The sequence below is a fragment of the Engystomops pustulosus genome, chromosome 4, assembly GCF_040894005.1.
Source record: "Engystomops pustulosus chromosome 4, aEngPut4.maternal, whole genome shotgun sequence".
Taxonomy (NCBI): Eukaryota; Metazoa; Chordata; class Amphibia; order Anura; family Leptodactylidae; genus Engystomops; species Engystomops pustulosus.
Window position 1 is genome coordinate 140,854,198 of NC_092414.1, and position 16,905 is coordinate 140,871,102.

Consider the following 16,905-nt stretch of genomic DNA (forward strand, 5'->3'; position numbering starts at 1 on the left):
GTAGAATTGTTGTTTATGCTGATCTCATTAAGTTGATATTTTAGAAATCTATCTTTATTGGTGGTTTAAAATACCATAGCAAGAGTCTCCACATCATTTTAACAGCTCTGTCATTGACTTACGTTCTTGTTATTTAAGACAAGCCAAAAGAGGAGAAGAAGGATACTTTTCTTGAAAAACTGGCAGCTCAGGTTATTAAGAATCTACAGGTCAAAATCACAAACATACACATCCGATATGAAGATGATGTAAGTACTTGCAGTTTGTTGTGTCATTCAATCATGTGTGTCAAACTGTTCACAAGAAAAATACCTAATGTTTTCAAACTTTTTTTTCTTTCTTAAGTCTTTTTCTTTCAACAACATTGTAACGCTTGGCTGCACCTTAGGTCAATAAATGACAAAACAGACAAGATTCCTCAATTTTAAAAAAAAAAGTTGACCCCAACTGAACATTTCGATAAGTACAAGAAGTCTGTTATGTTACTAATTCAGAGATTGTTGCAATTGTAAGGCCTTGTTCTATTGTTCCCCTGAGACTCCTTACCCCAACCTGGACAGGGATAGACACCTCATCACACCTGCCAGTGTTGGAATTGTCTCCGAAGTGTTTCTTACAATTTAAAGGGGTTGTCCATTTGAAGCAAACTTCAGCAAAAAAAATGATACTGTTTGTGTAATGCACAGTTGTACAAATTTCCAATATAATTTCTGGATCAATTATTTGCGGTTTTCAGGATCTTTGCTTACTGTCTGTTTAATGTCATTCAACATGAAGCTTCATTTTTTTTTGTTTTTCTGTCTGTGGATAAACATCGGCCCATGGTTATGTGATCTCACGCAGGTTCACTGCTCATTATCATTAAGCTATAGAAAGGTCATCACCACTTAATTATATATAATATTTAGCTCAGCCTGTACTGCTTGTTTGCAATCAATACAACATATTCAGAAAAAAAAACAACAGGACACATTTACCAAGGGTCAGGAATTGTACTTGGCTTGCACAGGTATTTTAGAAGTGTCTGCGCTGGGATTGTGTCGCACACAACCCTTTTGTGGCGCAGCTGCACTGGCTTCCATGCGACACTAATTAGGGGGCGTGCAGTCGGACAGTCTAATTATTATAATTATTATACCATGGCAATTTTAGCATATTTTGCTATGCATATTCAATACAAGGCATACAAAAAACACCTGGTATATATTACCAAAATATGGTCAGTATACATGCATAGCAAGGGGGAGTGGGTACAAAAACGCCACAGGTATCGCTGCACCTTCCTCAGGAGTATCCACTGCTCGTTATAACCCACAGCTCTGATTTACTCTCTGAGATATATCGAGCAGTGAACCTGTGTGACAGCACGTGACCATTGATAGGTGCTTATCCACATGAAGTAAGCTATGAAGTTTTCAGTTGAATGACGGCAAACAGAGATCTACAAAACCATGAAGAATTTGCTGGAATTTGGTTAAAGTTTCAGTGTGAAACTGCCCTAAGAAGCGCTAGTAATAGAATGTTGGGAAGGTTTAGAAAACGCCACATCTTGCAATGTTTCTTATTGTGTTACCAGTGATCACTTTTTTTTTTTTTTTTTTTTCTTCGCTTGAATGGATTCCCTGTACCATTTCAGGAACATGTTGAATATGTGTAATCTAGTCTTGTATTATTGATTATAATTATGTCCCTTCCATTGTACTTGTAGATCACTGATGCCTATGTGCCGGTGTCTGTAGGAATGACCCTATCTGAGCTGAGCCTCCAGGTAAAATATCTGTGTTTTCTTTAACTTGTGCATGATTCATACAGACCACTTCTACAAATCAATACATGAATGATAAAACTTCACTTTCTTTATATAAACCTTTCCCAGTTTCAAGGGTGATATCTTGCCGCCTCTCTTAACATTACTACAATTCTCTCATTTCCAGAAAGCTGTGAATACGTTTTTTTTACTATCTTTTGTTGTTTCTCTTGGTTGTGAAATACCTGCACAGGTTAAGCGTTGCTTTTTAGTTCCTGCCTAATATGAAGGAAGTGTGTGTGTAGCCAAGAGATTCCTAATATGCAAATATCTAGCTCTTTTTATTTTGTTGCAAATTTTTATTTTCCATTGGCACGCCATCATATTTCTTTGGTAATACATTTAACAATCTGTAGAATTTTTAGTTGCTGATGCTAAATAATGTTTTAGCCAACCGTTTTTTTTTTGGTTTGTTTTTTTATTTAATAGACATCCAGTGAATCCTGGAAACCAAGCCTCTTAAATGAAGCTGCAAAAATAATATACAAGGTAATTTCTATAATGATGATAAATAATTAAATCATTAATAAAATACATTGTCCTCATTGGAATAATGAAAATACCAAGAATTTCACCAACATCTTTTTCTTTTTGACCTTGGTGAACAATTAATCTTAAATGGGTATTCCAGGAATAAGCATAAATCATATTCAAATGTGTCAGTAAAATATAAACTAATAAACTAGTTGTTATAGACAAGAATTTAAATTCTACTGGCCCTTTAATCTGTCCGTTGATTTTGTCCCTGTGGAGGAGACACAGGACAGATGATGGCCACTGGTCACATGTCTACATCACATGCCTTGCACCTGCCTGGGCAGGTCATGTGATCATCACTATGTATTTGTTGTAGTCGGTCGGTTGCAGTGCATCCAGTATGGCCAGTGTTGTGATGAGATGTCATCTCAGTGGAGTAATGTGCAGTGATGGCAGTTATATACATTAATATGGTGACCGCGCAAGACAGTGTCTGTTAGATTATGACTGGTAGCAGTTGTTACTGAGAACAGGGATCATGAGTGTTGTAGTATCCTGTGGCGGCCAACTTGGAGATAACTCCACCTACTTTAGAAAACCCATACAGTTTTGTGAATCATAAAAGAAAACTATTTTAGCTCCATTTTGTGGTTAATGACAATGAGTTTTGTTGTATTCATTCATTTATTTATAATGTTCATATTCCCAGAATACCCCTTTCACAAATATGCCTACATAAATGATTTTGCTAAATGACTTTACGTAATATAATTAAACTTTTTACCCCATGTCTAGTTGGTCCGTCTGGATAGTTTTAGCACCTACTGGAATGTAAATAGCAAAGTGTATTACCATTCCTCGCGTGAAAAGATCCTGGTAAGTATTGTTCTTTACATTTTTCATATATTTTGCTAGTATATATTTTTATACTCTGTAGATGAAGCATAAGTAAATGTGTTTTTTATCTAACATGCTATACTTACTTGTCGTGACAAATATCTGGCTATATTTTTTGCTGAAAATGATTTGACAGGTGAAGTTTCTGGTGCAGCCATTATCTTGCAGTCAGACATAGGGCAAAGAGAAGTTGCTGGAAGAAAATATTCCCCAAAGAATGAGAGGATACCTTTATTTATCTCTGCTTAAGTTTCCAAGGCATCAAATAGCAGAAAAGATAAAAAGATTGAATATCCACATGTTTTGTCACTAATAAATGTTATAATATTAGTATTCCGGTGGTTTAAAAATAATGAAGGAATTTACCATGGTCTGTGTCTCAGGTTCAGTGCAGTGCTGAACATCACCGTAACTGTTGGTGTAGCGGTCCGCAATGAAGTCTTGTCAATGCCTTCCCACTACAGCCTCTGGCTGCAGCTTTTACTAGGCTTCAGCAGGCATGCACTGTCATAACTGAACCTTTAGGACCAAATATTCTGGAAACCCTGGTGAAAGATGGGTGCATACATTAAAATCCGCCGATGCTGAGAGGTGCTCAGGAGGGCGTCAGCCTGAGCGCCACCGGCTCGTTTGCAAATTATTTTTTAGCATCATTTTAGCATCAAAGATGCTGTTTCTTTATGCACTTTAAACTGTTCCGATTAGTGCATAAAGAAACAAGCATGTCATGCTGGACATCTGCCACGATATATAATATATATATATATATATGTATGTACACAGCTGATTAAAAAGGACACAAGGCTACTTCGTTATTCAGTTCAAGTGTATGCAGCAACTGTCATTAGAAACTTTATCAGGGTTCCTTATCTGTCAGCAGTGTGTGTAAAGCAGCTTTTTCTGCTGTACAAACTCATAAAATAAGGGCATAGGAACATATTTTTTTGATTAATGTATATTGCAAGGTTTTGTGTTTTCCACAATTTACTAAACACATTTGCTCTTCCAAGTACACAAACATGTAATAAATCCTAAAAACAAGGGTCTTTGTTGATGATTTTATATTACATGGTGTGGACATGAAACATGGTTGCACTTCTTTTTAAATTCTTGTTGTGACAAGGAGCTGACGATTATTGCTCAGGAGAGTTGAACTGACAATACGCCAATAAGCCTGTAGATTTATACCACTTTGGAAGTAAATCTACAGGTTGTTGGCAGAAAGTGGTTAATGTTTCGGAATCAGAACAAGATTTGAGGTCTGGTCTAAAATGGGGAAATGGTTTTAGGAGTTTTCCTGTATAAATTAAAATTCTATGAAAATATTCCAGTGTCATATTTTTATTTTAGGTTTTTTTTATGCTTTAGATTCTTTTTATCGCTTTATATGTAATTGTTAATCTTGACTATAGTATTTTGTGCAGTGAGCTGTTTACACTCAATGCTTTCATTAGTTTTAATATGCTGGAGGAGCTGTTCAGTATGATATATTGTTTAATGAGAATAAAGCTTTTCACATATTAGTAATTTATTCATGGTGGCTGTCCTCCGTGATAAATGTACAAAATCACTGATTGGACCTCTTCCCTGCTTAGAAACTATTGCCAAGTGCCTATGCTAGGATAGTGCCTAACTCGCTGTCGATAGGGCCTAACTTTTGTTTTTTTTTTTATCAATTCTGTTTTTTATTGGTTTGAATTGCATAACATGTACACTTACATTGCTTTTTTCTTTTCCAATGTTACAATATTGATATATCAACATATCCACATGTTTACAGGCATTATAAATTTTGTGAAATGTTTATACATTAGATTGTTTCTCTCTGTCCAAAGGTTCAAGCAGTGTACAAACTCTAAACTGAGAACTTGAATAACATGGGGAAGTGGGGGGGGGGGGGGGTTGTCAGATCTCCAAAACCTAAAAGGATCCTTGTTTTTCGCTCTACCTTTTAATTATTACTCTGATTGGCAGGTTTATTAATTTGCCTTCCCATTACATATTCCTTCCAAGGTGCCCACATATCCTCAAAGGAGTCATGTGTACCGGATGCCCAGCTGGATAGTTCCTCCATTCTATATACCTGGGTCACCTTCTCTCTCCAAACTTCCATTTGTGGTGTTTCCGGCTTTAGCCAAAATATCGGTATCAGTGTCTTTGCTGCAGCCAGTAAATGTGTGACTAGTTTATTTACATGTAGCCTCACCCCTCCCGGTGTTAATCCCAGGCTTATAAGAGGGAGATCTATTGTGATGTTGGAAGAGCAAATTGTTCTGATTTCCCTTTGAATTTCCATCCAGAAGTTTGAGATCAAAGGGCAGCTCCACCATATGTGTTCAAAGGATCCCTTTTCTCTGTTACACCTCCAGCAGTTACCTGTAGGATGTATACCCCATTTTTTTAAACTTTCTGGCGTTTTGTACCATCTAGACAGTAATTTATAGTGATTTTCCTGCAGCCTCACACATCTGGAGAAGCCATAGGATTGTTTAAGTATCCAAATTTTTTCTCTATCTGACAATTTAACTTTTAACTCCGCCTCCCACGCTTGCAAATATAACGGTTCTGCCGGTGATCGGTTTGTTAACATACAATCATATATGTAAGATATAGTATTTGCCTTCACTGCTCCCACAGCACTTGCTATTTCGAAAGGCGTGGCAGCTCTAGGGGTGCCAAATTTCTTAATAAAGGCTTTACATGCCGATTGTAACTGTAGGGATATGAACTGGATTGACCCTTTGTTTTGTAATTTGGAGATCAATGACTCTTCTAAAGGTTGTAAGGTTTTCTGCAATAGTTCTTTAATTGTCAAGTCCTCCAGTGCTCCCCACCATTTCGGTATATCCCCCCAATTCTGTGACAGTGTCATAGGGAGGAAACACGCTGGCATGAGAGGTGAAGGGTATGGGGAAAGTTCTGTTTTCAGATTAGCCCTATGCCAAATCTGTAGGATCTGTTTAGTGGATTCATTTACCTTCTCCAATGATTTCCCCCAAGGCGGTGGAACCCATGCTCCGCATCTTATTAAGTGACCCATCTCGCCCCCTTCTAACGTGAGAAGTGATTTCTTTCCCCCCTCATTTCTTATCGGTAGTACTCTTGCCACCTGTGCTGCCCAGAAGTATAGGTGTGTATCTGGAAGTCCCATTCCACCTCTCTGCTTTTTCCTTGTCAGCAGTGTGTGAGCTTGTCTGGGTCTCTTGCCTCTCCACAAATATTTAGAAAACATTTTACGAAGTTCCATAAAAAACTTCTTCGGTATCTGCAGGGGGAGCATAGCGATTGGGTACATCACCCTAGGAAAAATATATGCTTTCAGCACGTTTTTCCTTCCTATCCAGGAAATCGTAGGTAGGTCGTATTCATTCAGTAGTTGCTTGACTGAGTGTAATATGGGTGGGAAATTTAACCTGTATATATTTTTGGGGTCAGCTGGGAGCTTGATACCCAGATATTTTATTGCTTCTGGCTGCCACATGAACGGGGAAAGGGGTTTTACTTCTGCCACCGTCCTTGGGTCTAATGAGATATTTAAAATTTCCGATTTGGTCAGATTTATTTTCAAGTTTGTCAGCTGGTTTAGTCTCTCGAAAGTGTTACATATTACAGGTAAAGCTTCTTTTGGGTTAGTTATTAGAAATACCAAGTCATCCGCAAACGCAGCCAAATGTATGGTTTTTGTACCCATCTGCAGAGGGTGAATGCGTGGATCTTGCCTTATGTGCTGCACTGTTGCTTCTAGGCTGAGAATAAATAATGACGGGGAAAGGGGGCACCCCTGCCTAGTGCCATTCCTAATCTGAAATGAAGGAGAAAGTACTCCATTCACTCTAACTTGAGCTGTGGGGTTTGTATACAAGGTGAGTGTAGCTTTTACAAATGCCTCTGGGAAGCCAAATTTCCTCATAGTCCCTGCCATAAATTCCCAGTCAACACGATCGAATGCCTTCTCGGCATCTGTGCCGAGTAGGATCAAAGGTGTTTTTGTCCTTCGTGCATGGTGGATGGCTCTCAACAACCTCCCTGAATTATCTTTCCCCTCCCTCCCTTTCACAAATCCCGTCTGCTCTGAGGATATAATATCTGGTAGCATAGGTTGCATTCTACTGGCCAGTAATTTCGCCCAAATTTTTAGGTCAACGTTAAGGAGCGATATTGGCCTATAGTTGCTTGTTAACTCTGGGTCTCTACCTTCCTTATGTAGAATCGTGATGTGGGCTCTCAACATATGTGGATGCGGCAATTTCCCTTGTAAGAGGGCATTGCATGCTTCCGTCAGAAAGGGTAACACTATCTCGCCTAGTTTTTTATAAAACGCTATCGAAAAACCGTCCGGGCCTGGACTCTTTCCACTTGGTACGGAGTCAACTATTTTTTTCACTTCCTCAACCGTAATTTCTTTTTGTTCCTCCGATAGAGAAGGTAAAGATAAATTCTCTAAAAAGTCTCCAATCTCCCTTTCCCTAGACTCCTCCTTTCGGTCTTTTACTTCAGGCCTCAAGTTGTACAGCCCTTCATAATATTCTCGGAATACTTTCGCAATGGCGTCCGAGTCTGTAACTTTGTCTCCTTTCGGTGTCTTAATTCCAGAGACAAACGTCTTCCCTTGAGCTTTCCTTAGAAGGGCAGACATTACCTTGCTACATCTATCTCCATGGGCGTAAAACTTATGTTTTGCTCTCATGTATATTTTTGCAGTTTGCACATTAAGTGCATCTTTGAGCTGCTCTCTCGTGTTGAGCAGTTCTTCCTTTGTCGCCAGTGCTTGCGATCTTTTGTAATACCTCTCTAACGAGGATAATTTCAGCAGTAGGTCCCTGATCTTCCCTTTCCTCTTTTTCTGAACTCTAGCCCCCATTTCCATCAATAGACCCCTTGCTAATAATTTCAGAGCTTCCCATTTCTTCAAGGGTTCCATTCCCTGTGAGCTATTTAAGTTTATCAATTCGGGTAGCTTTTCTTTTAGCTCTTTTAGTAAGTCCCTGTCTCCTAGTAATGTTTCGTTCAGCCTCCACGTCCAGTCCCTGACTGGTAACTGTGGAGTGGAGATATCTATCGTGACTGGGGCATGGTCAGAAATGGAGAGGACTCCTATTTCCGAAGAAATCGTAAGATTCAGGTGTCTGCTTTGCATAAAAACATAGTCTAGTCTCTGGAAGGACCCATGAGCACCCGAATGAAAAGTAAAATCCTTAGTTTGGGGATTGTGGTATCTCCATATGTCTATTAGCTGCATATCTTGTAACGTTATCTTCGCCTTACGCAAAGCACTGAAGGACAGAGCTGAGTGACCTGTAGAGGAGTCTAGAAGCGGGTCCAACGTGATATTGATATCTCCGCCTACTATGAGAGTGCCTTCTGAGAACTGTTTTAATACCCCTAATACGTTGCCGAGCCATGTACACTGTCCTTTGTTAGGACCGTATATTGACGCAAAAGTATATATTATTCCTCCTATTACCCCTTTAGCAAAGATCGCCCTTCCCTCCGCATCTGCGTATTTGTCTTTCAGAACAAACGGTATATCTTTGTGTATTCCTATACTGGTTCCCTTAGATGCTGAAGTGGGATGGCAGCTATGAAACCACTTGTCAAAAGTAGATGTGGGGAGTTTTGGTGTCTTTTTTTCTTTAAAATGGGTCTCCTGTAACAGAATTATTGAGGCTTTCATTTGCTTCAAGAGGAGAAAGAGTTGAGTTCTCTTTGCTGGAGTATTGATCCCCTTTACATTCCATGTAATTACTCTAATATCTGCCATTTAATAATGGTGTGACCTAACTCGTTGGAGCGAGTCCCTCTATACTCATATTCTTGAGTGAGATCTGACAAAGGAAACATGATAGGGGGTAGTGAGCATAACAAGTTAAGTGAAATGAACAAGTTATAAATACAACTTTTGAAACTAGTGTTGGGTATCATCGTGTAACACCCATAAGGTGATCCACGCCGACCCTTTCTACCTAAGCGCCTTTCATGCGCAGGGGGTAAGAAACAACAGCCCATGGCTGAAAGCACATTCGGTACCGATGAACTCCTATTCTCTCTCCTTTCTTAGATGTAACTTTGACTTTTTACGCACTATTACTAATAGAAATATCTCAAACATCCCATCAGGATTATATGTAACGTTAGAACGTAGACTAAAAAACAATGTTATATACTCATGGTTTATACGAAGTCCGCTATTCGTGGAACCCTGGAAATGTCCATTCTTCCGATTATATATTAATAGCCGACCGCACATCCAGATGTCAGTTCCAGGATGTTAGCATCTTATCTTGTCTTTGGCTTGGCTCACGTCATTCTTCTTCTCTCCTGGGAGACCTCTTCTTGTTCTTTTGTTGTTTCCATGCGCCTGTAGTATTCCACGGCTGTAATGTCTTTAGTTGGGGGAGAGTGGTATCCTCCGCCGTCGGCAGCCATGATTTGATGTCCAGTGGAGCCATGCCTAGGCATTTCCAGGCGTTGCCCAGATCCCTCGGGTGTCTTATGATCACATGTTTTGAGCCCTTAGTGAAGTGGAGGCCAAAAGGAAACAACCATTTATATGGTATGTCTTGCTCCCTAAGTTTGATCAGCAACGGTCTCAGATTTCGTCGCTTGGCTAAAGTAGAAGGAGCTAGGTCTTGGAAGATAGCCAATTTTGCTCCCTCATATTGCAGCTCCTGTTCCCTTGCTTTCTGCATGATTTCCGCAGTGTCTTTATAGCTGAGCAATCCACATACTATATCTCGGGGTGGCTCTGTCGCTGCCGGTTTCGGCTTCAAGGCACGATGTACTCTTTCTATAACCACTTCCCCCGCTCTTTCTGCTCCCATCAGTGTAGTAAATATCTGGGCCATAACATCTGGCAATGCTACCGGGGCCCATGTCTCAGGAAGACCTTTTATCCTAATGTTCTTCCTCCTGCTTCGGTTCTCTTGGTCTTCTAGTAGTGACATTGTGTGATTCAGCTGCTCATCTTTCTCGCTGAGTTTCTGACGCACTGCCTCTGCGAACCCGGTGAGTTCTTCTTGAGCACATTCTAGGGCTTCTACCCTGTGGCCAATATGTCGGACGTCAGTTTTTATCTCGTTCAGCTCCTGCATCACTGGTTTTAATGCTGATGTAATAATATTCTTGAGAACAGTTCTGGACATACCGAGTACGTCTGTGTCACTCACTGTCTCGAAGCGCTCATCTTCCTCTCCCGACTGGTCTGCCACCTCAGTATCTCTAGCGGCGGGAAGCGCCATCTTGGCTCTCGGTGCTGGCGCTCCTGCTTTGTCTCCGTTGGTGCCGGATTTGATTCTTTTATCGAGCCGAGGTGAGCTCTGATGATTACTGCGGCTACTACCTCCGTATTTTACCATTTTTTGGTGCTTAAGTCTCTTTTAAAAGGAGTTCATCGGTGTCTGTGCCCGGAGCTCTCGATCTATGCTGCCATCTCTTGCAGTGGCAAGCTCCGCCCCCCCCTAACTTTTGTTTGTGGGAAACCCCCTTTAATTAAATGCCATCCTCTTTTGGATTAAAATGGTTTCCTTCACATCCACATAAATCAATTTTGTCTTATATTACCTGGAATCAGAAGGTCTAGTCTGACATGTAATGATGTCACACTAGTCACATGACATGAATGTAACACAAGGCACATCTATCATTCAAAATATAAATGCGTGGTTCCAGTGCCTCAATGACAGCTAATTTTAGTTGATATGGGGAGTTATTGTACCCTTATCTGCGGGCATTGTTAGTCAAGGTGGTAAAATTCTGGTGAGAGGTCCTCTTTATAACTTTCATTTATGGAATTGGACAGGAACTAAAATTGGTGGCATTTCCACAGGATAAGCTGTCAATGTCTGATTGTGGCTGCTACAAACGAACCACTACATCAATTAGCTGTTGGTCAAGCACCAACAGTCTGCTTTGTGCCCCCTATACTGGCAGGGAAGCTGTATGATTTGTAAAGATTATTATTATTAAAGGGGTTTTCCCACAAAAGAAAATTCTCACATCTCAGTCCCCTAGTGATGTTAACACAATAAAGATAATTTTTTTTGTTCAACTCTTTATTTATTTTTCGTTTTATCTTTAACAATCACAGATAAAAACATCTGCCCAAACATGGGCTATATACATGTCTAATGAAAGGAGCATTAGATGGTAGATGTTATCAGCCTTATAACCATATAAAAGACATATGGGGAGAAACAAAACAAAACAACAATCCTGTCATATTAGCTACACACGTTTAGGAGATTCTGCGGAGATGCCAGAGCAGATGGCCTATGAGCCTTGACAATTAGTCATACAGTGAATGTCCCATGGAGACCAAACTGATTCAAATCGATCCAATTTGTTGTTCAATTGAGCAGTCAGTTGTTCCATCGACCTCATATCCTTGATACGGGCATACAGATCTGTCGAAGAGGGTGGGGCCGTTCTTTTCCAAAACAGGGAAATCAAACATTTGGCTGCCGTTAGGACGTGAAGGAGCAGCCTGGCTTTTGGACCTTTGATGTTAGGGGAGGTAAATTCAGTAAATATACTGTCGGATCCAAGGGCACACTAGTTCCCAGGATCTCCTGCAAGAGGTTTTCGATCATATTCCAGTAGTTTACTATAGCTGGACATGACCAGAAAATGTGGTATACAGAACCCACCTCCCTGTTACATCGCCAGCAGGTACTTGAGATATTTGGATTGAGCCTGTGTAACAGTTCGGGGGTGTGGTACCAAAGCATGAGGAGTTTCACTTGGTTCTCTTTATAATGAGAGTTTATGGAGGCCTTTTTAGCGTTTGACCAGATAATCTGCCATTGTTCCATAGAAACTTTCCTATTCAACCATGTTTCCCATTTGGCCATATACTTATGTGTAGGCTGAGTAGGTCTCACCGGGGAGTTTAAAATGCTATAGATGTTGGAAATTAAACCCTTGGAAGAGGGCCCTGAGGCACATATAAGCTCAAATGGAGATGGGCGTGGGATCTCCCCCGGACCCATATGAGATGATATATAATGTTTAATTTGTCCGTACTGAAAGAGGCCCCCTGCAAGAGTCGGAAACCTCTCTACCAAGGTGGCGAAGGGAAGACTCAGTCTGGTGTGAGTCCTTAATCTGGAATAACTTGGCCTCTATCCAAAGTTTAAAACCTCCTGAAGTCACACTGTCTAGGAGGTGTGGGGTAAAAAGGGCATAGGGCCCAAGAGGGTGGATGGTGGAATGTCATGAGGGGGACCCCAAATCAAGGTTGGTGGGTGATACTGTGCCAGCCACAACTTTTCCACCTCTGTCCACCTGTTATAGGCCGGGAGAGTGGACCAGGAAGCTATGTGTCGGAGGTAGGCGGAGAAATAGTATAATTTTAGGTCTGGGAGGGCTTGGCCTCCGTTAGTGGATCCAGCGGTCATGACCGACTTTGGGATCCTATGTCTCCGCCCATTCCACACGTAGTCTAGGCATCTAGACTGCAATCCCGCCAACCACACCATAGGCACCCTAACCGCCAGTGTTTTAAATAAATATAACAGTTTAGGCAAAATTGTCATTTTCACTGTGGCGACCCGCCTCAGAAAGGACACATGTAGTGGTTTCCATCTGGTTAACATGGACGTGATTTCCTGGAAGAGAGGTGTAAAGTTGAATCCCTAGATATTTTGGGGAGGAAGATTTCCACGTATAGGAGAATTTGGCCTGTAAGGCCCTTAACTCCGCTGGGGGGGGATATTGAGCGGCAGTGCCTCTGTCTAGGTATTGTTAATTTTGTACCCTGAAAAATAACTATAACGGTCCAGCGTCACATGTAAGTTTGGTTGAGTGGTCAGGGGGCTGGCAAGAGTGAGCAGGACATCATCCGCGAATAGAGAGATTTTGAATTGGGTGTTGCGGACCTTGATGCCTCTAATATCTGGATTAGCCCTTATGTACGCTGCTAGGGGTTCGATGCTTAGGACATACAACAGTGGGGAGAGTGGACAACCCTGGCGCGTGCCATTTTTGATGGGGAAGAAGGATGAATGTGCATGGGGAGGGCGAACCGACGCTGTGGGGGTAGAGTACAGGTGCCTTAAAGCTTGGAGGAAGGGGCCTGTAAATCCGAACCGTTGTAAGGTAGTGAACATGAAGGTCCAGTCCAGTCTATCGAACGCTTTCTCAGTGTCTAGGCTGAGAAAAAGCGCCGCCGTATCTCTGTGTCGGATAACTTCCAGTAGATCCGCAGCTCTTCGTGTGTTATCCCCCGCTTGGCGGTATCTAGTAAACCCAACTTGGTCCTTATGGACCAAGTGTGGGAGCCACTGGCTCAGTCTGTCGGCTAGTAGTTTAGTGAAGACTTTTACCTAAAAGTCTTCACTAAACTACTAGCCGACAGACTGAGCCAGTGGCTGTTTTAAGTAGGGCTATGGGGCGGTAGCTCGCGTAAGACAAAGGATCTTTACCGGGTTTGGGGAGTACTGTGCTATAGGAGCATAACATAGAGCAGTAATGGTGAACCTATGGCACGGGTGCCAGAGACGGCACTCAGAGCCTTTTTTGTGGGCACCCGGTCCATCGCCCCAGCACACCAGACAAGACTCAAAGAATCTTTCTGCAGTTCCAAGCAACTTAAAAGATGCTGCTTTCAGTGATATTTTGATACTTCCTTCGCTACTTGGGACTGTAGGAAGAGGGGGATTGAGTAGACAGGGCTGAATTATCTTTGGAGGACCTCCTGCTGGAAAATGTAAATTTTCCATCTTTCTACTGTTTTGCTGTTCTCAGGAGGCCAATATGATTAAAAGTTGTTGAACAGGGAGCAATAAGTTACTTCTTTAATTTTTAGTTGGCACCTCGTGATAAATAAGGGGGGTTTTGGGTTCAGTTTGGGCACTCTGCTGCTAAAAGGTTCGCCATCACTGACATAGAGGGTGGGATAGGTGTGCCCCCGAGGAAGGCGTTGAACAGCTCGACCATGTGGGGTATCAATATTTCGCTAAAGGTTTTGTAGTAGGTATAAGTGAACCCATCAGGGCCTGGAGCCTTGCCCGTGGGCATGGCTTGCAGCACCTCTGCTAGTTCCTCAGAGGTAATTTCTTGGTTTAGGCTGTCCAACGCCTCCCCCGAAAGGGTGGGCAAATTACATTCATTCAGGTTTTGGGATAGACCCTCCATCGCCCCTGGGGAGTCGGGGTTGACCGTGGGGGGAGTACAGTGTGCTGTAATAATCTTCAAAGATACGGGCCACTTCCTTCGGGTCGTAATTAATTGTCCCCGCGGCATCTTTAATGCCATAAGGGTTACTGTTAGCTGTTTGTGTCATTATTTGGTTTGCTAACAAAGTGTGGGCCTTGTTGCTGAATTCATAAAATTGTCTGCGGGAATATCGGAGTAGCTTCTCACTCCCCATAAGTAGGAGCTCGCGTAGGCTAGCTCTACCATCTACCACCCGTCTCAGTAAATGCAGAGAGGGTTTAGACAGCAGGCGCGCTTCCAGACCTCTTAGTTCCCTTTCACATTTCTGGCGGGCGCATGAACCATTTTCTGTTTTCATGCAGCTACAGAAATACAGTCCCCTCTGATAACTGCCTTATGGGCCTCCCATAGGATAGTCTGGGATGGGGCCGTAGGAATGTTATCACCAAAGTAGTTTCGTAGGCATTGGTTCAGTTCTGCACGCGTCGTTGGGTTGGAGATTAGAGTCTCATTGAGCCTCCAGTGTAGCGGGCGATGAATGGGGGTAGTAAAATCAAGCTCAAGCATTATGGGGGCATGATCAGACCATGTTATTGGTCCTATGGTGGATTGCTGCAAGGTTCTCAGAATAGATATGTCTCCGAAAAAATACGGGTGTAGGTATTGTGCGGGTGGGAGAAAAAGGAGTAAGCTTAAGCTGTGGGGTTGTCCACTCTCCACAAGTCATACAGATCATATAGTCGAATTAGTTTTCTGAAGCCCACTGCCAGTCAGTGGGTCTGTTGCGTCAGGGGGTAGTTCAGTATTGAGAGTCCGTCTCTATTTTCCGAAAAAGGAGCATTAAAGTCCCCTCCCATCTAAAGTGTGTCAGTCGTGTCAACATCTCAGACAGAAAAGTAAGTTGTCCTGTGTTTGGGGAGTATATGTTGCAAAGAACAATAGGTTGTCCCTCTAAAGCGCCCTGCACTATAATGTATCTACCCTCTTGGTCTGCCTGTATTTTAGAGGCCAGAAGGGGCAGGTGCGGGATATTAGTATTGCCATTTTTAGTTTGGGAGTTCGCCATGTAGGCCTGCGGATATAGCCGCCTAGCAAATTTACAGGAACCAGAATCCGATAGATGTGCCTCTTGTAGGAAGGCTATATCCGGGGCCTGCCTTTTCAGCTCCTGCAGTAATAGGTTATGTTTAGTATTGGAGTTAAGTCCTTTAACATTCAATGTCAGAATTCTCACCATCTCGTTGGGTTCACCGTACAGGCTTCTCTGCGGACTACAAGAGAGGCACAGGGACCCGTCCTGGGGAGGCCCCTGTGTGACTGAGCCAGGCTGCTCCTTTGGTGAAGTGAGGAAGTATAGCCAATAGACAGGAGATAAGTACAATAAACCATAACAAAGCAACATTAAAGGGATAGTGGAACATGGGAACACACTTCAATTCGAAATTACAGTTCTGAGATTGGAGCCAAGCCCCCCCATGAGGCGAGGATTATTCCCCCCCTGTGGGGATCCGGGCAACCAGGTACACCTATGACACCCTATCCTAGCAGGGGTTCCATACCTCTGCGTCCGGGTGTCTGGGCGACAAAGGTCATACCCGGTGTTGGGGATCCTGGCAGACGTTTTGGGTTAGGTACTGCGACGTCTCCCACTCCCCGACCTGTTAGTAAACTGTGGATCAGTGAAGCCTACCTCAACATTTATACTAATTATATTAAAAAAAAAATTTAATTTTCAAGTGAGACCTGCCGACTGCATGGGCAGACTGGTGCTGTGAGGGCCTCTTGTTCCTGTCGATTGGTCTTGTCCTCCCTTTTTCCTTGGTTGGACCTTCTGCCATGTACAAGAGAGGGGAGGATTCGGAGGGGCAATTGCCCATTCTGGGATTACTGGTGTCTGGATGTTCAGGAAGGAACAGAAATCTGGGAGGTCCTTGCGTGTTTTAAGTGTGAGGGTCACTCCATCTTTCCGTGCTGATAGGCTGAAAGGGAAGCCCCATCTGTATGGTATATGGTGGTCTTGCAGCAATTTCAGCAAGGGATGTAGGGTTCTGCGACGTTGAAGTATGACCCATGATAGGTCTTGGTAAAGATGGATTTGCTTTCCGCAGTATTCAATGCGTTTCAAACGTCGAGCTTTCATCATTATGGGGGTCATTTACTAAGGGCCCGATTCGCGTTTTCCCGACGTGTTACCCGAATATTTCTGATTTGCGCTGTTTTTCCCTGTATTGTCCCGGGATTTCGGCGTACGCGATCGGATTGTGGTGCATCGGCGCCGGCATGCACGCGACGGAAATCGGGGGGGGCGTGGCTGAGCGAAAACCGAATGGATTCGGAAAAACCGCCGCATTAAAACAATAAGTGTCGCTTGGGACGTGCTTACCTTCACTTGGTCCGACCCGGTGACCTTGAGTGCGTTCAGATGCTTTTCAGCGCAGCAGCGCCACCTGGTGGACGGTGGTGGAACTACCTTAGTGAATCCCGGCTGGACCCGAATCCACCACAGAGAACGTGCCGCTGGATCGCGAACGGACCGGGTAAGTAAATCTGCCCCTATGTCTTCTTTAAGG

General features: G+C 42.7%; 1 protein-coding gene across 5 annotated transcripts in view; it reads left to right on the top strand.

Moving 5' to 3' along the window:
* The window catches only part of VPS13C (vacuolar protein sorting 13 homolog C), a 228,727-nt gene that overhangs the window by 33,581 nt on the left and 178,241 nt on the right, over positions 1-16,905 (top strand). For all 5 annotated transcript variants that reach the window (XM_072147788.1, XM_072147784.1, XM_072147785.1 and 2 more), the window contains 4 exons: positions 139-248; positions 1,709-1,768; positions 2,237-2,296; positions 3,080-3,160. In XM_072147788.1, coding sequence (XP_072003889.1) covers positions 139-248; positions 1,709-1,768; positions 2,237-2,296; positions 3,080-3,160 — 311 coding nt within the window. The remainder of the gene's footprint in view (positions 1-138; positions 249-1,708; positions 1,769-2,236; positions 2,297-3,079; positions 3,161-16,905) is intronic.